This window comes from Argopecten irradians, chromosome 1, assembly GCF_041381155.1.
Source record: "Argopecten irradians isolate NY chromosome 1, Ai_NY, whole genome shotgun sequence".
Lineage (NCBI taxonomy): Eukaryota > Metazoa > Mollusca > Bivalvia > Pectinida > Pectinidae > Argopecten > Argopecten irradians.
The window spans coordinates 65,215,593-65,239,879 of record NC_091134.1 but is presented as its reverse complement, the minus strand read 5'-3'; the positions used below and the strand labels follow the sequence as shown (position 1 = coordinate 65,239,879).

At 33.9% G+C, this 24,287-nt stretch overlaps 1 protein-coding gene across 2 annotated transcripts in view; it reads right to left on the bottom strand.

The window, feature by feature from the left end:
• Nucleotides 1-3,147: 3,147 nt before the first annotated feature.
• Nucleotides 3,148-24,287, bottom strand: part of LOC138305560 (four-jointed box protein 1-like) — a 30,311-nt gene continuing 9,171 nt past the window's right edge. The window contains exons 1-2 of one of the 2 annotated variants that reach the window (XM_069245867.1): nucleotides 13,775-14,237; nucleotides 3,148-6,533 (exon numbers count right to left, since the gene is read on the bottom strand). In XM_069245867.1, the coding sequence (XP_069101968.1) occupies nucleotides 4,722-6,119 (1,398 nt within the window). In that variant the 5' untranslated portion in view covers nucleotides 6,120-6,533; nucleotides 13,775-14,237 and the 3' untranslated portion in view covers nucleotides 3,148-4,721. Of the gene's footprint in view, nucleotides 6,534-13,774; nucleotides 14,238-24,287 lie in introns of those variants that run through there. The other variant, XM_069245857.1, reaches the window with a different exon arrangement.

Genomic DNA, 24,287 nt, shown 5'->3' with positions numbered 1-24,287 from the left:
CATAAGCATGCCTTTTCTATGAATAGTCCCTGTATTAACAACTGGCTATCCTCTTTAATGAAGGAATATATTATACCAGAATAAACAGTCTTTGTTCACGAAATGTTTAGACAGATCCATAAAGCTAATGAATTATATTAAATATCTCTTTGTCGAGTGATGTTAGTATGTTCTGATGCCCTCCGAATATTTTTTTCTATATTTAACTAAACTGAATTAAAGTGTCTTTAAAATGGGCGTTATTGAAAATGTTCCTGAAAATAATCAGATTACAAGACGTGCTGAAATCCAAACTAAACTCACGTGCGATTCAATTTAGCATATTCATCAATTTTAATTCGAAAAATTAAATATGGCCCGAAAAGATTTCCCTACAGGTGCAATAGAGATTGAAACTGTCGTGAATAAGTCGTTAGGCATGAAAGCTCGAAGTTAATAGTGTATAGAGCATGATAGCTTGATAACAAGTACGTGTTCAATACATTATTATGAACATTGAATTACTCATTTGTACCACAGTAAATGAGTGACCGTTGTTAGGTATTATTTGTAATGACAGTGATGAGTAAAGACTTCAGAAATGCAACCCAACCCCAACCCCCAACTCCACCCTGTACGATACAGGTGTATGCATGTAAAGACTGGGAAAAGCTTGATTGTCTCATCGGGGTATATTTTTATAGTTAAGTCCGTTATTGTTCAGGAATTCATAACATCTCTTGTGGGTACGTTGTCGACAATCAGTTCTCCTTCGATCTTGTCAGTTGGCCTGGAATCGATCTAGATTTGTGTTGTGGATCATCGATGAAGCTGAGAACGCTATCACCAGAATCTGTTTTCCATGTACATTTACCGAACAACATTACATATGTTATATGTGCAATTGTTTAACAAACTCTGATGTTTTTTCTGTTTCTTATTTGTTTGTTTGTTTTTTTTTGTGTTTTTTTTTTAATTTTTAATTTTGCAAATACACAATGGTTTTTATCAAGTAGGTTTTTACTGTGAGCTTGGATGACACCTCTACATATTTCTTACGATCACAACAGTCATCCAGGCATAGCTATTGCTTTGCCCTGCTATCTTCTACCTGTATGGTAAGGTGAATAGTGAACAGATATTTAGTGTTAAGATTGAGGATATTACAGGGTTTTTTTTATATAAATTTGTCAAATGTTATATTAATTAAAAATATGTCCATATTTACATCCTGTAATCATTCTCATTCAATGTCGTTTTAATATGTATATGCCATGTGTTTCCCTTTATGTTGTATATGAATATATATTGCCCTATTGTTTTATATTAGGAATTCAAACTATTGTTTAAGCTTATAAAATACAAATATGTATGAATGTGGAGTGTTGAATTATATTATTGAAATGCAGCATTAAAATACAAAAATATACGTAAATTTGCTTATAAATGGAAACATGTGGTATTTTGATGGATATCAATATAAAAATATTGATATTGTAAAATGATCTTACGATTAATATTTCTGTGTGTCAATCATTTCATTCATTTTATTCCGTAGGCCTTTCGACCTATAGGTGAAAATATTGTCAATCATTTCTATGCAATCATTATTATTTTTCGTGCTTGTTCCAACCCACCGTACCGTATGGTTAAAGCTTGTCCCTGAACATTCATTTTTCTTATTCAGCTCCACAGTAGTTACTTGCAGCTCAGGTTCTTGGGGTTGTTCATGATCATGGTGCGTTGCCATTGGCGCTTTGCAGTGAACCATGTTCTAAGGATTCGTTCATGATCCGTTGCCAATGGCGCTTTGTAGTGTAGGACATATCACAATGTTTCAGTCTATTATCTCAACAAGAATTGTAGAGGGTTCAGTTTTAAATTTGTGAATGGTGTAGTCTCAATATCTTACAGGTTTGGAATCCTCCCGTGTCCTATTCTTTCTCTGCAGTTTGTTCTAGACTCTTATTTATGAAGCTACTTCATTATCCTCTTCTGATTTTATAACTACCTAAACAATTATTGATAGCAACGTATTTACTTGAGGCAAAATAGTTATTCTATAAAGTGTAGCAATTATAACTTTCAAAATACATGTACATGTCTGTCATATCTACGTCTATAACAGATTGTGTTTTAATGAAACATACAATGTAATAAAGTTTGCAAATACATGTATGTAGGTTTCCAACACATTTGGCAATATAATATTTAAGATTTTACTCAGTGTTTGTATCCCCAAAATACCTCCAACCCTAATGACTTAACGAGATGTGAAACTTTTGTCAACACTTTATCCTTAAATGAAACCATTTACTTTGATAATTTATAGCAAGATTCCATAAATATTTGATATCAACATAATGATTGTTTAACACATCATCGAAAACTCCATAAACATAAAATTATTTTCCGGAGATTAAAAGGTGATCGGTTCCTGTGGTTGCGGACATTTTGGTGTAGCCATATAATTATTGAAAGCGACAAATCCCCGTGTATTGTTGGTTTTGACGGTGTAACCTTTACAAGGGCGGCCATAAAATTGTATCCTTTGAGAAGGTAACCAAACTGACCACCCGAGCGGAAAGGCGACAGGTGAACTCAACAAGTTCACAGGTACAATACGGGTACGTGCCCATTAACTTTTATAGTACGTATTGCCTCTTAAATCCGCCTTACATCAAAGCATATGCAGCTTAAAAATGTGCTGTAAAGATTTTTTCCTTATTTATATATTCTTTTTTATCCAGGAACATAAACATGATTCTGTATGATTCACAGTAATGAATGTATATAATAACATACATTTATTTGTCTTCGAATATATCGCTTCAGTTTCATCATTTACCTGAAGTCGGAAATTGTTTAACCAGTCTTGTATTTTATTATTTTCTAAATGAGAAGATCACTGAGACAAACAATAGCTCTGTTATTTTAGTTCTTTTTTTGGCATTTCCCCTGGAAATGTTAAGGAACAATGATAAAACCGTACGATGTATTTATACAGCATTATTCCTCAGTGTTAAGCTGTTAGAGCTGTATAAATGGCGAGTAGTTTTGTGGCCAATACCACTATTACACGGCTGGGCGGGTCTTTAGTACCTCGCCAGGGACACTTACACTCATACAACGCATAACTCATTCAAATCAAACACAAACCAGATTCAGTCAGATTTTATGTTTATTTTCTGTTATTGTGTATTTATTATAGACACATTCATATTAATTCTTCATTCTTCTTTCATACGAATCACCCATGACAATTACCCGCTCATGCTAAACCTCTACTAATGATTTCTGTCTAATTGAAATTTATATTTTACTTTTTTAACACCAATCTGATTGGTCCAATTTTGAAATTCTGCTAGACATCATTGCTATCTTGTAGTTTCTGACAAATATGACGAAATATTTGTATCAAACAATACTTTGGAATAACACATTATGGAATCAAGGCCTTAGAATTGACAAGAGAAACTATTTGCAGAATTTAACATAAATTAGAAATAAAAGTATGGTTATATATTAGTTAATGTATTAATAGTTGGATTTTTTTCAAGCAGATAATTTTACAAAAATGAAACAAACAATTAATAGCGTAATTATTGTTCTTGCTGACTTATAGAATATTATCGTACAAACTCTACATAATAATGACTCAATCACTTGCAATGGCATCTCTCTCATCCCATTCATTATACCGCTTACACATTTCTCAAACATACTTGCGACAACTTCAAACATCTTAATGACGTTTTAACGATATGGAAACAAACAGATAAACACACTAATATTTGGTATGTAGCACTCACTACCCTTTACAAGGGTGATAACCATTAATATCACAGATATATAAATAAACGACATTATATTTGCATACATATGTATATCACATACCACACATACTTTGAGTAGAAGGTACACTTCAAATATTGCAGATGTCTTAAAGACAAAGGGAACTCTTCGCAAGGTAAGGTTATCAGATAAACTGGACCATATCAGATCGATATTACCTAAAAGTTAAAAAATCGTGCGCAGATTAATTATAATATATAAATATTTGATATTATTATTCATAGAAGTCAGAAGCGTTTTCGTCATATAAAGACTTAAGTCTACATTATTCATAGAATTTTTACACTTTTTAAAATTGTAATATTACCAAATGGAAAATAAGATTTGATTGAGAAAATACATTTGGATTGTCCAATTTACATAATGCAAAGAAATTTCCTATGTTCTTGATCTGACAATTTTGTTATATTGGAATATAATAAAATGGAGAATGAAGCAATTGACACAATTGATGTGGTATTTATGTTGGTTTGAATTTATGTTTCACATTTGATCTACGTATAACTTGTATATTTTCTAAAAATGTTTCTTTATGTTTATTAGTACATTATAAACGTTGTACGATTGTTTTCAAATTCCCGAAAATAAATTCATATCCAGAATTTCGTTCATTAATGAAAAGTAATAAAAGATGAGTCAAACATTACATGAACATTAAATATATCAAATAGAAATAAGCCATTACATTGTCAGATCATGAAACCACGAAAACCAAATTAGCAAATGAAGCAGAAACTGAGATTTATGATAAAACCTTTCTTTACCCGACACATCAGAATATTGAAATATAATTCTGTACCGAAAGCTACCGAAATAAAAGCAGTGTTATTTTCGTATGTGTCTGATAACACAGGATATGATAATTCTAGCAAAGAAAAACGTCACTGTTACAGAAAGCGAGCCCGACAATGCTGGATTTGTTCATAAACATCTCCCACTCGTTGCTGTAGAATTTTCGTGTTCTTTTTAGGAATGGTTGGGACAAAGTTATGAGCAGGCTCATCCCGTACAAAAAGTTGCTGTAGTTCATCTCCGACATTGCCTGAAAGATGTAATCTTTCAATGGTGTTTGCCGTACTATTTCTAAACACACATAAAGAGTTTAATAATGATTTATGATATGATGAATACTTGTCCAAAAGTCGGTATCCATGAAATAGTCCCGACTCATTGTCCATGAAGATGAGATTTCCATCAGTGTCCCGCTCCAGGTTATGGGCGGGACTCTCCATCATCTGACTATTCCACTGTTTGTTGTGTATGTTATTGACCACGCGGTCAAGGTTAGCGATTAAATAATCAAACACTATAAGGTCCGACCACTGCATGAGTTCGCAAGCACCCATTTCACCGAGAGACCCAGATGTAGGAAGAAGAGCGCGATTATCTCCCCTGAGATGAATGGGGATGTAGGCAGGATAAAGCCCTTCTGACCATCGTGTTAATACGACCACTTTGTTGTCTGACCACTGGGCATTTGCCATCTCCGTATGAACAGTCCGCCAATGGTCACTCTGAGAGTTGACCACACTAAGCACGGTTGGTAATAGATTATTAATGCGTAGAAGTCTTCCAAGATAGAACGAATAAATTTCGCCTTGTATCTGGTCCGTATTGAGACGGTACCGCGCGCATGCACGTGTTCCGTCAGACAACATGAGCAGGCGGTTTTGCATCCTGCCACATCCTTCGCTCATCTTTACAACCTTAGAGCGAGACGATTTTTCACGCCATTGTTTTTGTTCTGTGTCGGATTGTCCAGCTTTTAAACAGCTATTTTCCAAAGAAGATGACCATAATATTCCATCAACCATATCCGAAACAGCCTTGACCCAGGAGGCACCTTGCTGATCCTGCTTGGGGATGTCCTGCTCGTTGTCCGGAGGTGAAACAATTGGTTGATTGTCGGATTGCTGCTGGTAATCTCGTGTAATATTGGGGATCGGCACAGATTTCTCCTGTAAATGCGACTTACTTCCATTGTTTGTGGGATAAACAACACTATGAAGTGAGTGTTTCAATCCTCTTAGCGGATAATTCTGTGTAATTCCATGCAACTCTTCACCGTTCCGTAATACCTTATTAATATCGTCGATATTTAAATCGTTCGCTAGTTGTGCCCGTTTTCTAACGTCAGGTTCCGACCCCACGAGATCTAGTCCCAGGGCAAGATGCTCCCGACCGGAAGTTGGGAGGGTGATTACCGGAAGCTGTATCAGCAGCCCCAGCACAATTCCTAGCGTGAATCCAATTCCCATCATGACATACCCTGTGCTTTTTCTCATACCCTGTATGGCTCACAAAAACACAGACACACGACACACACTTGGAAGTTCGTGTTTGGTCACATTATATCCTAAAATCCATAAACTCCGTGGTAAAAAGAAATAAACATTTACGTTTTACCGACGAAAATGTTGCTTTCCTAATTCGCCGTTGCGAACTTGTTTTCACTTCAGTTCTCCAGGAGTGATGTTAACTGTTTGCGTCACGAACGCTTTCTGCCAGGAATTTGACGGTGCTCCGAGTATACAGTCTGTTGAATGCCATGAACAGTTCTGGGTGTTACAAGCTGAAAATTATTCACGCTGTGTTGTGGTCAGTTAGTGACCAGTGCCACCCGTCATCAGTCACGCCAATAGTTGTCTACACCGTGACACATCAGTAGTCAGCGCCATGACACCAGAGCACTCTCAGATCTGTCAAAATATAAAAAAAATATACCTAAGTGTTAATGTCGGTAAAATGTTCATATCCATTTTCTCGCCTGTGTCTATCTCATGCTATAGTTAAAATGTATGACATGTCACTACTCCAGCCCGACTCTCTCTAAATATATTAAAACCGGATCAACACATGGTTTATAAGTCTCTTTCATATACCTTATGCTTTAAATTGTCAACATATAATTCACGCATGCGCAAAACAAATAAGAAAATCTTTAATCAATGGAGGCCGATTAGGTACGATTCACAAGTCTCCACCCCCTGTCAGTGACCCTGCGTGACCCCTGCGAAGGATGACAATGCTAGCCCGCTTTTACTCGAAATGGCCACCCGTAGTCGACTTAGCATTGTGTTATAACAGGAATAGAATTTACAACAGTCGTAGCTGCCACAAACGATGAAGGTGTCAATCAACCTGGGTTTATTTCGAAATGAATCCACGTTAATTAATACATTCTAGACGTCTGTGTGTTGGAATAATAAACCCACCTGAGATTCTACAATATATATACAGCCATACACTCGCCAGAACCCTCATGAATACCGTCAATACTGAATATACATTATACATTTATTGATTAGTATTTACCTAAACTGCCAAGACTGCCAACGGAACAGTTCATGAATATTCATCAGCAGCTAATTAAAATGTAGTTATGCCGTGGCCCTAATGACTGATTTAATTGTCAAACGGCGTTTCACGGTAGATTTTATCGTTTACTGTGGGGCAAAACTGAAACAGAATGCTGCGGATGACACAACGCATGAACTACAAAATACCTTAATATACCATTCAGTCGTGTAGACTTTAAAGTCGGTTCTTCTCTTGAAATATTCATGTGAGTGTAGTTTCTGTCATTGTACGACTATTTTAGCTGATTGCGTCCACAATTGTTAATAATCCATTCAAACTTGACTGATCATGAACAAGCTAATTTACTGATTAGTTCACTACATTTTACATTCACCATACAAGTTCTCATATCTCTAAAATTATTTTACTTGATAAAAGCTGATGTAAATGTAACGTTAGTTTTGTTATCGACTGTCATTACTTAAACACACCTCTAAATTAGATTAACTCGTGTGATTGGGTTTTAAATTTCAAAATTGTCTAGTGATTGATATATCGTCATGCATGCATTAGAAAATCAAAAAGATAAAATAACAGAAATATACTGATGCTCTAATAACCATGTATATGAACAACTGTTTTGCTATTTATCCATTGAAATAATTCAAAGAACAGTACGCAAAATCATAAAACATCACATATTGGATAAAAGTTTATGTACACGTTTAAAGTGATGTAACAACAAAATGGCCTTATAAGTCACTAAATATTTCTTAATCTCCCCAGCGCGACCGTAAATCGTCTGTTACTATGTGCGGAAGGCGTGACGTAATGTTCTGTAATAAACCACGATGATATCACAGTAATCGGTAAATCTTCTTAATCGAGGACGAAATGATCTTCTGTTTATTTCCTTGCCAATCTCTTAATTATAGTAAATCATTGTATAACATTTGTTTATCAATGATATCATTTGTCACCTGTCAATATTTTGACACTTAAAAAATGTATGATAAATCCTAGTAAACGGATAAATCATCAGATTTAAGTGACCTGTTGAAACTTTTCAGTTTTTAATTTGTATAAATTCGCCAGATTATCAAAAAAGCTTGACTTTGAGTGGCCTCTCAGTTCCTTTTTTCTCTGCTGGATATTTGTTTTGTCTGATTTAAGAGGCCAGTGTCTCGTTGTTATATGCGTGTGGCGATTTTTATAATGTGTCTGTGATACTCTGTTACAAGCTTTATGATGAGGCCTTAGTTTTTGTTCGGAGTAACAAGTAGTTATTGACGTTAGATGTCAAGTCCCTGTGTCAACAGAGATGACTGGTACGAACGTGCCTACTCACCGAATAGATCAACACAAGGCTTTGTTAAAGTCATTCTTTATACCAACCGTCTATTTTCGTGAACATTTTATTCAGAAATTTAAACAGAAGTTAAACTTAGAGCCCTCTGTGTATGGATATTGTCAAACGCTGATTATTATTTAACGATATCGTCCCCGTTTTGTCTCAATTTGTGTATACTATTTTAATACAATAGTATACAATAATAAAACCTTTCGTTTACAGTGTTTTCATTATCGTCGATGACATATGTTAGAAACAGAAATATGTAAGATGTGGAAAACATAAATACGTGTCATAAAGTAAACAGAAATATGTAAGATGTGGAAAACATAAATACGTGTCATAAAGTAAACAGAAATATGTAAGATGTGGAAAACATAAATACGTGTCATAAAGTAAACAGAAATATGTAAGATGTGGAAAACATAAATACGTGTCATAAAGTAAACAGAAATATGTAAGATGTGGAAAACATAAATACGTGTCATAAAGTAAACAGAAATTAACAAATCTATTTAATGTATGATGGGTTATTTCTTTTCCACAAATGTTACAATATTAAATCCGTCACTGTCATCGAAATCCGCCACTGTAATCAAAACTAATAAATTAATAAAATAAATAACTAAATAAATAAATAAATTTATTAATTAATTTAGATAAATAAATAAATAAATAAATAAATAAAAATCATGTGGGTGTTGCGAGTTCTTGCAGAATGTGAATGACTTTCTAACATGGTTTTGTATTGCGATACATAAGACAAAATGTAGATAAAATGTTTTCTATTAACGAATTTCAAAATGTATATATAATATGATAGCTAAATTTTTATTTCCTTATGTTATATATATCAAAACGACAATTTTTGAGACAGAAAATTTAGTCGCGTCATTAGTTGAAAATTAACCCGAATTCCCTCATATAGTCTTACCAAATCCTTTGCAAAACGAATATTATGATAACTTCCGTAATAAATATACAAACGAAAGGTTAAATATTAGACTATTTTTAGAGTATACATATAGTTCCTACAGTCTATTATATTTAATATGCTTTTTTTTGTATTCTATGTTTTTGTTTTTTAACATTTTTAGATATTGATATTTTTCCTTTCAGGGTAGGGTAGGGTGTATATACATTTATTTGTCTATTTCTCTGTTCCTTTTGTCTTATATCTACATTTGTATGTGTCATAATCTTATCAGTTCAGTAATTCAAGTAAAATCTTATCTTATTGAAATAATATACACTGCATGTATCTTAATTTAGAAGAACAAATACTGCCGGAAGCACGCAGCCATATTTTCATTTTTTTTAATCTCGACAAAAAGTGTGTTACGTACGGTGTCCATGAGCCGAGGACAGTGTACAATGTATATAAGATATTTATTGGCCGTCCCCATGTAACCCCAGCTGACCCCGGACTACCCCTGCCTGCCACCATCCATTGTTGTTTAAACATTTTATACCCTGCCATTGTGTCCGCTTTATAATCATTAATTTATACGGAGATGTTTTGGAGCTTTTGTTCGACTGTACCCAGCATAAAGACACGGTTTCTGTTACGATGTTTAATTTCAGGTTAAGGACTAGTGTAGGAATTTTTATAAAGCACGAAATCTGGGGCGATTTTTACTCCGCAGTTTGTTACATGGACCGTGACGACTTAACGTTTGTGTTTGGGAGTAAACCCATTTACTTGTAACTTTCAAACATTTTACGACCTCGAAGGAAGGTTAGGGCTGATCATCAAAATAAATCTTTTCACAATCTGGAATTAGAAAATATTCTGTCGGCCAGGTTTGAATTTGATGCCTCTATCTGCTTCCTCGTTTATATGTAAATGATGCCTCTATCTTGTCTCCTGTGAGAGGGAGCTCGAGGTGATCGTCCTCAAATCAACAAGTAAAGTTGTTATGATGAATATCCCTACTCAATCCAGCCACTCTAAAGAGATGATGGATAGCCGCTAGAATACACAGAAATTTAGCATTAGGTTCCACCAATATGACATAAATATTAGGACATTGTCTACAACTTATATTTAATTTATAAACCTACTTTTAGTGTTACCCCCGGGAAACTGTTCAAATACCTGCCAACACACTCCAAGGTATTTTGCTGTGTTAGGCAGGTTGAGAGGGATTGATAAATGGGAATGCACGAAACTTGATACAGAAAATATGAATATCAATACTACAATAATTTATTATATTAAACGCCATTAATAAAAGCGTTTTATGATATATACCTGCCCTGTCGTGAACTCTAACAAAGAGTAGCGGATAGTGTATACAAGCCCATTGATTGCAGGCACAGGCGATTCAATATCTAGATCTGGTGTTTAGAGGCAAAGTGCTTCGTAATTTATCACCCTTTTATGGAATTAATCGAAAATTCTATGGAAATCTTCCAATATCTAACCAGGAAATTGTAATGTTGGTCTAAATTCGTTCTTGGAATTACAAACAGGCATATCATAATGCTATATTATATTCCAAAAATAAATAAAGAAATAGATAACAATGCCAAAAATAACTTTAGATTATAAACGTTTGCTAACTCTACAAAAAGAATATCTACATGTTGTAATCTCCATTTACGCATTTTCCCTCTCAAATATACACATGTCAGCGATGTAAAACTATTATTCTTTAAAATCAATATGGTTTTTTTTAAGTTATAAGAATGAAGACTATAATTACCATAACTAGAGTCCAAGAAGTAACAGTTGGTAAGCCTTGCTAAAATCTGTCTTTCCGCAAACTTTGGTGTTAAATAATTCCGTTACTAGTTGAGATATGGAACGATAAAATTGATCTTAAACTGAAAACTTCAATTAAACATCAATGCAAATCTCCCTTTACACACGTGGCGGTACCCGTTCAATCATAAAAGTGATGCATTAATTTGTTTCTTACAGGGACACAAAGAAACGTTAACAGCTAATTTGTTATTTAGTTTCCCTTTCAAGTTTCACTTTGCTGATGACACCTGCTTGTTAGGTGACGAGACAGGTTTGAAGTAAGGCTAACGACGTCTTTGACAGAGCATAATTCTAATGTCAAGACAATGCACGTGATTTATACAGGTGTGACTAATTACTAATATCAAACTTAATTGACGGGCTTGTATGACTACTCAATTTTGACACCTGGCTGACGGATGGGAAGCATGTGTAAAATAAAACTTGGAATGTACGTATGTATAGCTAATGAAGATAATCAAAATTGAACCTGTTAGCTTTAGTGGAAAGGAAATGCAACATTAATGGATCTGTTTTAAGGACAATTTTACATAATTAATATATTAATATGAATATATATAATAGGTGAATCAATACTGATATCCTATACTGATTTGTCTATAATATATGTTTATGTTAATCCGCAATCATTTGTTTAATAGTCCTTTAAAGTGGGTAATATTGTGAAAACAGATTATCGAATCAGGATTAGAAATGGAAAATTATCTAAATACAAATGTACATTGTACATGTACATATATGGCCATTGTATCGCTTAAAACAGTAGTCAGAAATGTGAAGGATGTGTATACTTTTATGGATAGAAGAAGATCTGATTTTATATCAAAAATCTTCACGTTAAGCTTTTCCATTGTTGAAAGGTTTATTGCCTTGTAAAGAAAGCTGAGTGTCCGAAACTGACAAAGCGACAAGTCTGTCTCTCTCACATTATCTATAGGACTCTCACTAAATCCTGCCAATGATTAGCATATCCTCCACCACATGCTGAGATGGCAGATCCGCCGAAACAAACATTCTTTGTCACCAACAGATGACAATGTCCAATAATATCCATTTAATGAACCTCACGACAATGCGGACTCTAGCTGGCCGGAGTGACGGCCATTTTCAGGGCTTTTTGTTGTCCGTGCGTCAGGACTGACCATGGCAAGGCTATGTTGTAAGGCGTGAAGTAGCCTTGTTATCACCTACCATCGAATCAGTTATCGCTTGTTATCACCTCAACTCTCACACCCCGACAAATTCATTCCGGAATCCAGATTGTCTGACTTTTTAATTATTTTACCACTTAACACCTTATTAAGCGGGTATTTTCTCTCAGTAAAGGGCTCTCAAATTTAACAAACGTACTTGAGATTTTTACGTTTTCAATTATCACAGTTAACTGACGTGCTACAAACAATTTGACACTCGATACGACATTGTCAAGGATTGGCGGATTTTTACTTCTTATTGTTAAAATATGTATGCCAATGAATGTGAAAAACTATATATATATAGACATTGTAAATTATATAGTGCATGCGCCACCATCTTGTTCAAACATGTTACCACACCAACTGTTGCAGCATGGGAACGTCGTTTGATTTTCGTGACACCGAGTCGTTAGCCTGACACAGAAGCTATTGTTTCTGATGTTTGGTTCAGGAGTATATGTACGTGTATTTCATACATTGAAAAGAGGTACGCACCAGTCACATATAACTGGGCGTGGGCCGATCGCGACACTGCTACATATAACGCACGAACGACCAAAAAATCAAACAGTGAAACAATTTCAATTTACTTAACATTTATTTATTTATTTATTTATTTATTTATTTATTTATTTATTTATTATTTATTTATATATTAAATCATTACCTTGACAAAATATAGAGTCAGGGATTATTTATGAGACCGATTCACTATGGACCCTGCTCATCTTTGGGGACTTAAATTTCATGAGGAATTTTACTCGATTTAGCTTAAAATCTGTTTTTCTTTGATGTCCTTGCGTATGCCCTCGTACCGAGCGACATGGACCCGGGTTCAAATCCTATAGAGACTGAACAATATTATATACAATGTACATGTTGTTGAGCCAGATATAGATCATTCATTGACCAAGGAGTCATCAGAAGACACCACTATTAATGGAATTTTTACAAAAAAACATTCAGTAAAATTAATTTTAAAATGTTCAACACTTAAAGCATTCACTGACCAAGGACCAGATTCGGATAAACCATTCTTATAAAGAATTTCCACAAAATATTTTAGTAACATCAATTAAAATTGTCGTCCGGATTTCCATAAGTTTTGCCCGCCACACCGCCACCCGTTTTATAACTATCAAGGCTGACGCAAAAAGACATGGCATACAGACATTTATAACTTTTTCTTTAGGCTGAGTAGATAAATTAGGTTTTTGTTGACGTACGAAATGGCGATGAACAGTCCATTGATATAGTTACTGGGACTACGTCCCTATGGTATAGAGAGGCTTTACAAAACCACAGCCGACAATGGGCCCTTACCTGATATTGACGTTACAACTCGGCCTTGGTGAGATTCGATTTATGTATCTACCGTCCACACTGCTGTATTTCCTTATATAAAATATATCATTGAATAATCCACGTTGATCTGTAGAAGTAATGTCCGATTTTAAGTCGAAATTGTTTTGAAATTGTATTTTAAGAAACGATCGCATCAGATTTTACATATCCGTGCATTCAGTCTTGGTTAAAAGCTGAGACAATCCCCATTTGTTGTATTTTTTGTGTTTAATTGTTTAGATAAATTAGTTTGATAAACCACAGTTCTTCGTTGTGTATTCACACCTATTTCCACAGGCAATCTGTCTCAGTAGACAAAACTGAACAACATTGGCCCGAACAGAGAAGGTAGTCGGACGCAAACCGTCCACCCAAACACCGGACCAGAATTACAGTACCGCGCCTTTAGGCTTATCTGGCTATAAAACCCGACTGGATGGAGATTTGATGGCGTTTTATGCTGTAACAATATCGTCAGTATTTTTTGGTTTTGTTACGATTGGACAGAACTAAGGGCATATAGAGTTACAGTGGGAACCTATTTCGAAATAATAATATACCATGAACCAATGGGGTAAATTTCACGTGTCATTGCGCTAGAACGCAGCCGTTTACGGAGAACAATCATCGTTTTACACGCCGTCTCGCTGAGAGGGCGCCACGGATCAGTGCCTAACTCTGGTACCCGGGCGCGGAACGTATACCCTACAGCGTACAACTATACACACGCTATTATTCCTAAAATCCATCCGTATCAGGTTTTAATGGGCAGGCGATTACCAGAGATAAACAGTACATTCAAGGCGTTTATGAATACCTATGTGATATTAGATGGATATTCTAAACATTTTATGTAAAATTCTTTTATCAATGACTGGGAAATATTCCAGAGGTTATCACAAAGACTTATCATTGTCTGGCAGCATTGATCTATGGCCAGGGACACGAAATTCTATGATAGGTTTTAGTTAATATGCCATAAAATTGGATCTTGTCGAGTAAAAAACAAGGCAAGCGTGTGTTTTTTCCTTAAACAAAGCGACAACATTTAATTTACAAGATGGCGAACTTATATTGCAAATAATCGTCTTGAGCGAATACACATAAAGGTTATCTCTGTGATATACTGCATATACTGGTGACGAACCTGTGTGTCGAACGCACTCGAGATAGGAGCATGTCAAACGCACCGCAGACATTTCCTTTGAATTTGTGCATTAAGCGGTTCGGTTAAATAGATAGTTTAGAAACTTTGTTTGTGCCTGCACTGTAAATACAAGGAAATACACATAGAAAGAAATCAGTAAACTCTAAAAATGTCAGGAATTTAATTTGTAACGTAATACTCTTGTCAGATCTCTTTTGGCATACTTTATAGAAGAGTCGTCAAAAGAATCGCACAACAAAAGAAATTCAGCGTGATGGTACTGTACTTGAGTGGCCACTATATAAATCTCTTCTGGTGAAACATTTCTTCTCTTATCCTTCTTTTCTTATTAAAAATGACATTTCAAAAAGATATTAGAGAAAACATGCAATTTTGTTATCATTTATTTGAAGCAAGCTTATAATTATTGTCTTAAATGCGAAAATGTTAATTTCCAATAAAACGTCACTATACAAAATGACTATTGAAACACGCTCTCGTTAAACAGAGAAACTATGGACATATTGATAAAAATATTATATTAATGAAGTTACGAAATTATGAAATCAAGTAGGAAACAAAGACCAAAGATTCCAATAATCGCACACCAATTGCAATGTATGGACTGCATATTGGTTGACGGGTCCCATCATCTCTACCAAGAGGTGTTTACTTTCGCTGAAAATGCATTTTAATAATTGCATGTTTTGCCATCGGACGGCAATGACAACTAATCAGTTATAAATGCACTGATACCTAGGAAGTGTAGACATACATGTACCAGCATCCGACAAGTTAGTGATGCAATTAAGGACAAAGGATTAAAACAATATATCTGGGTATTCCTTAACTCTTGGTATTTTGAACATGGACGCGATCTTCACTATTACACCGATGTAGACGGGAGAGAGAGGTATGTTCAAGGCTTACCGCGGAAATCCCCAGCTTAAACTCACTTTCATGTCAATCTGGTGTGATCATCCCCAGTAATCATACGAATTGACCCCCATTCCCCTGAACACACGTTATAGATACCGCCTTCTGATAAAAAGTGACACGTGTAAGAATCTACAAGTCTGAAAAAGATATTCTATTGCATCGTTTTTAAAGCACATAGAAATTTTGGAAACCAATTGGTCATAATTTGAATTAGTGATAGCAGGAGTACAACACAGCTACTGTAACATACAATAAAACATTGAACATGTTGCAAGTTGATAATAGGATGTGGTCGTTCGCGTGCTTATTAAGTATTATCAACAACTACGACCACAAGTCTAATTCAAACATTATCAACACTGATTTACGTCTATACATTGACCATAAATAACTTTAACTACTGTCACAACAATTGTTGTTTATCGAATTTTCATTTACCATTAAAACCTAACATCATCATAATAGCAGGTTATTGTCACAAGGGACTGTGATTGCCTTGGTTACAGTACTATTCATTATCCAACATATTGGTTTGGTACATTGTATCACTAGTATTCTTTGCTACCATATTAGTTCTGCCTATATCTATATATATGTATAATGCTTGTCTTTGATAAAACGGTGTATTTTGGGAGACTGCGGAGTTGTCGAGTTACAGTGGTGATTGGATCTACAGCGATTAGACTGCTTCACTTAGCCGCTGTTTCCTCCTAATACAACCCAGAACAAGGGAATAAGAGTATACTACATGTGTCAGTGTTTGAAGAAGGTGAGACTGTGTTTGTACCTAATTCAGCCATGTTTATACAAGTAGATAAAACTGGTCGACAGACGACCACCAGGTAAGAAACCAACTTGAACCGTGGATACCAACTTGATTTCCGGTGGGCATACGAACTCGCTACAATTACAAATCACTAAAATGACAAGTCCAAATAATATTTCTTACGAACAAACTAAAGTATTGTTATATAACCAAATGTTTATCTGTAAAAGGCCAAGAAGAAGAGAGAAAAAATGAATGAAAAATAGAAAGAAAATGAAAATATATGACATTTTTGGGTGACGAAATGGGTATAAATGTGCTCCTACCGTCTATACTCCAAAGGACTGCCATGGACTGACTAATCCACAGTATAAAACACATCAGAGAAGATAAATCGTATATATAAAAGTGTATTAAAACTCCACCTTAATCAATCAAAACATTATTGAATAGAAGCGACCAAGAACGAAATATTACGAACACAACAAATAACACAGGGTTTATCTTTAAATTAAATGATTAGCTCCTAGAAATAAAGGTGACATAATGAAGTACTGGGTGTAGTCATGTTGACGCAGAGGCGAGTTCGTGTGAGAAAAAGACACAGGTGTTGCATAAGGCCAGTGGTCTACCGGACCAGTCGCTAGGTGTCAATAACAGAATTCTGCAATGCTTTGAGGATAAGGCTGCAAGCACTGCTTCTCTATGGTCAACTGGAATATCATAACGAACAGTAGTGTTTCCCTGTGTTATCTGTGACTGTATTTACATTCCTCTCATATACACGATTTTGACGTCTTTGATGTAACAATGACGAATGATATTTACCTTTCAAGTTTACTGTCCCTGAGCTACCCCTCCATTTCTCAGTGGGACAGGAATTTGAATATTATAGATTAACAGGTGAAATAAACCACCATCGCCACTGGTATTATCTCAGCAATTTACAATAAAAAAACGGATTATTTTTGTTCTTAAATTCGTAACCCCGAACGATGAAGCTCCGTATTGGTTTATTCTGCCAACTACCATCAAAGGTCGAATAAATATATTCAACATGAGATCTATTGATGTCATGCTCAGACGTTTTAGATTATGTAATCATTTAACTCAATGAATTGAATTAATCAATATCTAATTTGTTTATAAAGACATTTTTGGAATTTCAGTTTAAATCGTTCTCATCTATGATGTTCATGTATTATGTATGCTTTTTATTCTAAATCATGTAAGTTTTAATTTATAAAATAAAATAAAACAGGATTTAAGTTGTGGAATAAACACGGGAATGGTATATCTTTTATTATTGAAAATTTGGTCTGGGAATTAGATCCATCACAACTATCGCTTTTGTGGATTAATTACAATAAAGATAAGTTTTTATCTATTGCTACGTAACCAATCGTTTAACATTATAACAAATGGAAGTCGAAAGAGGGATTCCAAGGTCTATATTAGTGCTAATGAATGATAGATATGGAAAAAGAAACGTTTAATTTTTGCAACATATAGATATAAATTAATGTAGCGTTAAGAGGTATTTAGTGGTTGTCCTTTTGCGGCGGTGTATTTTGAGAGATAGAGGTTCTGTTTGTGGACCAATAACATGTGTGGTTTGTGGGTAAGGATTATCTGTAGACATCACGATTATCTATGTTTTGTAGATCTATCCATGTAATTAGTTGGTTTATTTGATAAAATATCACGCCAAAGGAATATCCAAATACCACACGGGGCGACACAACAACCGATAGATAACCGAACCTATAAGGTTGATACAGATATATAGCATTGTTTATTTGTTTTATATGTAAGTTTTATTGTTAAATCTCTCGGTATGACCAGACAATTAAAATGTTATTGATATTCGAGACCTTTAAGGACTAAAAGCCGTGAAGGACCCTTAAAGTGAATTGTTTTTCAATAGTCGACTACTTGATATTTAAAGACAATCTTCCCTAGGTAAAACGGATTAAGGACGATCTAGCAAAATATTGCCAGTCATTTCTTTTCTATTCACCTTATAAAGAATCGATGAATGGGGATTTTAAATTTCTATTCGGATCGATTATAGGTCTATGATGTGACATATTTGCTTTCTTTTATCTGTAAAAACTTAAACATTCATTCATGGAAATAATGTATAAGAGCCAAAACAAAAAACAAAACAAAAAAATAAAATAAAATAAAAAAATCATGAGTTATGGTTTCAAAGTGCATTTTTTTTATCCTTTTTTTTCTATCCTAATATCATGTATATATAATACACTGGTTTGTACTGACAGAAGTTGATTTATTTTTAATTTTGAATGGGTTAAAATGTAAGCAAAGTGTTTATAGCTTAAAGTCAATGATTTATGATGATGAAAACGATTAAAGTAATGAAAAATCTTTATTTAAAAGCAACTTTTATACGTGAATTAAAAAAGATTATGTGTAAGTTATTATTAAAATAAATCGATATATTGTTATTATTTTAAACGTTCTGTGAAATGCAATGCATATTGCAATTGTACAATGGCCAATTTTGATTTTATTACTATTATTATTATTATTTTTTTGAAATAAAACATGCGATATTAGCGGAATGAATTTCTATGCGTAATTTCAACAACTCTGTTAACCTCATATTGTACGGTGATACTTTTGAGAACATTTTTCTTTAATAGGTGTTACATAATGATATCGAGACTGCTAATTGTATGAGATCAGGGTTTGAAGTTTCAGGTTTTACCCAAGGGCTTGTTTTATAAACAGCTCCGGTTTCTACTGACGGTGAAGGTAAATTGTACTGTTACGCTGCCGTCCATGTCCAGATGGTATATATTGTATAATCTATAAATCGCTTTTGTGTATTGATCTAGTCTCATTAATATTACACAGCGTCCCTGCCCCCTAGTGACGGAACGTAAATCATCTATCAATGGCCCGTACCACTGACACGACGGAATCTCCACACTCACCCACAGTCTTAATTGTGATTGCAAATGTAAAAGGAACTAGTAAAATAGTGTTTTCAATATTGCTATCTTGTTACAACACGCGTGTTTGAGTTGTTAATAAGTTTGGAATCTGGATCATTTTGAATCATACAACATACCTCAGACATGGGAGTAAGACTTCTCAAAGGTGGAGTTCATTTAAACATTTTTACGAGATTTTCAGTATTGAGGAGAGATTGCGTTGACCCAGAGAATCGGTCGAGTGATTTTGTGGTCGCGGCTTTATGTCAGGAGAAATGTCGAGAGGGATGAGAGGAAAGGTGGTTGAGATTTTTAAGTCAAATCACCATCGAACATCCTACGTCTATTCACTATATATATACACACATATGAATCTGTAATGACATCGCCTCAATCCTTTGAGTGCAATTTTCCCCGCTAAGTAGATCCCTGACGAATGGAACAAGTTTCGCTTAAATTACTTTTCACCTATTCACATGTATCCTGCTTCATTGCACTGTTCATAGTGACCATACAATCGAATTTGACAACCTTAAATTAGGCATAATCTTCATATTTCAGACTGTTCTTTGATCTATACCACCACAAAATTGGATTCAGGCATTTCACATTGGACCACAAATACAGTTTTAAAGAAAACCATGTGGTGTGCCATTACGAAATAGATAACCCTGCGCTTTTTTCATCAAATGTGTTGTAAATACAAATCAGACCATTACCTAGTAGATCTTACATGGTGCAAAGTGTTCGAACACACACAAACATGCTTTATATGTATGCATATACATTTAAACAAATATATCGAGATACCATCAGAGGGACTGGTTTCCATAGTGACGGATTTGTCGTTTTTTATTGGCGTTTCTGTCAAGATTTATGTGAAATAGGTGCAATTTCTATTCCGATCCATGCAACTACTTCAATATAAATACCCATACAACTTTACCTAGTGTGTTCCCGGCACTACTATTAAATGGTCATATAACAGGAAAGGTCAAAGTGCACGTGAATAATAGCACCAAGCGGGTAAATAAATTACAGTTTAATGGTGGCCACAGAGATAGAGCCCATTATGTCTCCTAGTGCTGGAGAATAACACTATTTCAAAGGAACAGGATGCTAAATTTATAGTCTTGTTCACAAACTGCATAATCTTAAATTGCACCACAATGCTAGCATTGCACGTAAACGGATTATTCAATCCAGAATACTTTTTAATGCTTATTTCTCGACTTAATAATGATTTATCTACGTTCTGCTCCGAACATTTCCGCTTGATAAACAATATAAAGACTTAATATGTTTGAGGTATTCTTGATCTCTTGGTAACGACAATTTTATTGGCATCTAAAAATACGAAAAAGAGGGAAATCAATACCAATTGTTGATAAATCTTGTTCCTCCAACCATTATTGATAACCAAGTATTGCCGACTTAAAAGTCGAAACGCGATGTTTAACCACTTTTCAAGTAGAAAAATTGTGCAAAATTTTGTATCAATAACATGTTCGAGTTTAAATTAATTACTAATTTAAAGGACAGAATAAAAATCTCTTTTATCAAAATAAAATACCGCCAGAATGAATCATTACGGAAATGTATAACTTGAAAGTTATAAAATTAATTCCGACTAACAGTTCATTTGAACAATATTGTAATTATAACGTATTATATAAAATTGGAAAACACATTGTATCCGACATCAAAGAGATTGCACGTACTAGACATGCTACTACAAGTATTCAAACTGATTCAATTTTATCATGGCGATTACTTTTCCATATTTTTTTCAAATAATTTTAAATTTTCTCAAATAACACTACCGTTGATTCTATGAAACAAATTAAAAAAGGAAATGAATAAATAACAATAGATTATTTCCATTGATTTAAAAATAAGATAATTTTGTATGTTGTCACCTTTTTTCACAAAAAATGCACAGGGTATTCCATATATTCAGATTTTATGTATGCTTCATTCATTTTAAACACTATCAAAAATGTCAGAGACGACATAATTAGTTATCATCCACATAAAGATTGGTATAGGAAAGTTACTTAGTACACTTGAAAATAGTCGTCAATAGCAGGACAGTAAAACACAGTATCCACGAATGATGAAATAAAAAAAACCAGACATTACTTACCACTTAGATGGACGTACAAACTCCAACGGATACAACATGTACGATACTACAGTCACAAGGTCACTTTAACACCATAAGTCCGGTGAGAGTTATGATATTACGGCTATATATGATTTCAGGGCTACAGAAAAGCCATATTTCATAGTAAGACACCTGTTTATGGAATGTCATACTAGAGTAGTAGGTCTACATCATTGTACTCATCGATCACTACAGGTAAACAAATTGGTTTGGATGACAGGTAGCGTTTTACAGTTCTTTAGCTATATATCACCTGTGATTGACACTGATACTGACCCACGGGTACCTGGTGTCCATATCATACCCGTGGGCCCTTATCACCTACTCATCATATCATACATACCGTTATCCGTAATGTCAATAATATTTATCCTTTGATAAGTACCGGTAATACACATCATTATCTACATAATATATACTGAAACTATACATACTTTCCTTATGTGAAACATGTGATTCATTTTAGATAGAGTTCTAAAGCGATCCCTCTATTCGAAAAATTGATCAGAAATGATCATAAAGATTTATGTTGTATTACTAGTATGTTATTTCATCCCTTTTTAAGAATAGAATGTTCATAAAATAACCTAAATTACTATGAAATATTTTTGATCTCATTGTACACCATTTTTTGTAGATAATTCTTAGAATTTCGTATCATTCATCATCAATTATTATTGGTTCGTGCATTTTATTACTGTATATTCTTATACATGTATTATTATATTTATTGTGTTCAGTAAAATATTAATGGTCTTTTTTAACGAGAATGATATTAGATATGTAATGTTATTAATGTTTTCTGCAGTGAGAATGAATTTATCCCAAACTTACAAACTACATCTTGTACAATAACAGTCTAGATACATTCTCACCTTTTACCTTTTTTACTTCAAGTGATGACTTTAATTCTATTCGAAAATCAAACTTTCGGCTTTGGATATTGGACACTGTTCTTTCAAAATCTCAACAATTATTAATTTATTTTAAAATTATCTAAAGATGTTGTTCAATATAATAAATAAATAAATAAAAACAAAGTAAATATGATGAACTTATGCTTTACTGTTTCGTTTGTTTCGCATCTAATATCGAAAACAAAGACTTATTCATCATTTTTATTTAGAATTGAATTAGTTTTAAACAGTAGTCATTAAAATGATGACGAAACGATTTAGTATAGAACATATTTTCATTTATAGAAAACAAGTTTAAAGTTTGTATAATAAAAATGAAACATCGTTTGTATTTCTTTGAGTATTCATTTTAAACAAGTTTTATAATTGGTACAATGCTTACTGTAGGCGCAGTGGAAGTCGAATTTACATCTTTTGTGTAATACACGAGTATTGATATTGGTGCATGTGTCATTATGATGAATAGCGTTCACTTTATTTTTGTATAAAATATGGATAATATTAAAGCTATCGATACATTTCTATACTAGAGGAATGATTGACGATATCATACCGAGTGACTTTACCTTCAAGTCATTGTCAATACCAGTATTACCGACTTTTATACTAGAATGCAACTATATACTACAAGTGCAAGATATGGATGATGAAATCTACCCTACCGGAGTTACTTAGTTAATGTGACCCTTTACAATAATTTCCGGAATGATATTGGACTAGAACGGTATTTAAGTTTTTACATAATCCTTTTTAACCATTACCAGAGTCAATATTTGTTTCTGTGTTCGAATGACTCTGTAGACTGGTATATAACCAAAGAGTATTAATTAAAATTTAAAATAATAATAATAATAATAAATAAATAAAATAAAAAAGGGTATTAATGTAGTTTAGTAATGAACAGGAGTCCTGTTAATGGACATGTTTAGATTATGTTATGATTTAGTGATATGTACTAATATATATCTTTATATCAGGATGTGAAATAGATTTGTATGCTATTTATAACACCTATTTATCAATACTATAGTGATCGACTTAATTCGTTATAACGTGACGCAAACTTCCCCAGTATTACAAGCGGTTATTGTCGCCAACATAGATTTATCTTAGAACTATTACCATAAAATCATGTTGCTTGACATCGCTAAGATATTATAAATGGCAGAAATGTACTTTATTTAAAATGAGTTTATGATGCAGATCAGGTGGATGAAAAATTCCTATAGCTTATAACATACACCACATCCATATTGTGCATGTGAATTAGCTAATTCCATTCATGTCTATATGAATGCTGTGTAAGTATGTGATATTATCACTTGATTTTGAATGTCTATTTGCGAACCCTCAAACACCACCATTTGCTGAATACCGCGTGTTCAATATATGTATTGTTATACAGTATGTATATATACTATCAGAAGACATCCGAATAAAAAGAAAAGCTGTTGCGCATGATGTAGAGGGTGATGATCAAAACAGTATTACGACAGTACCGAATATTGCTTTTAATGATCTATGTAGCACGTGCCATATAATTATCTCTAGTCTTATGTCAATATTACCGACATAGCATACCGATTTAAACAC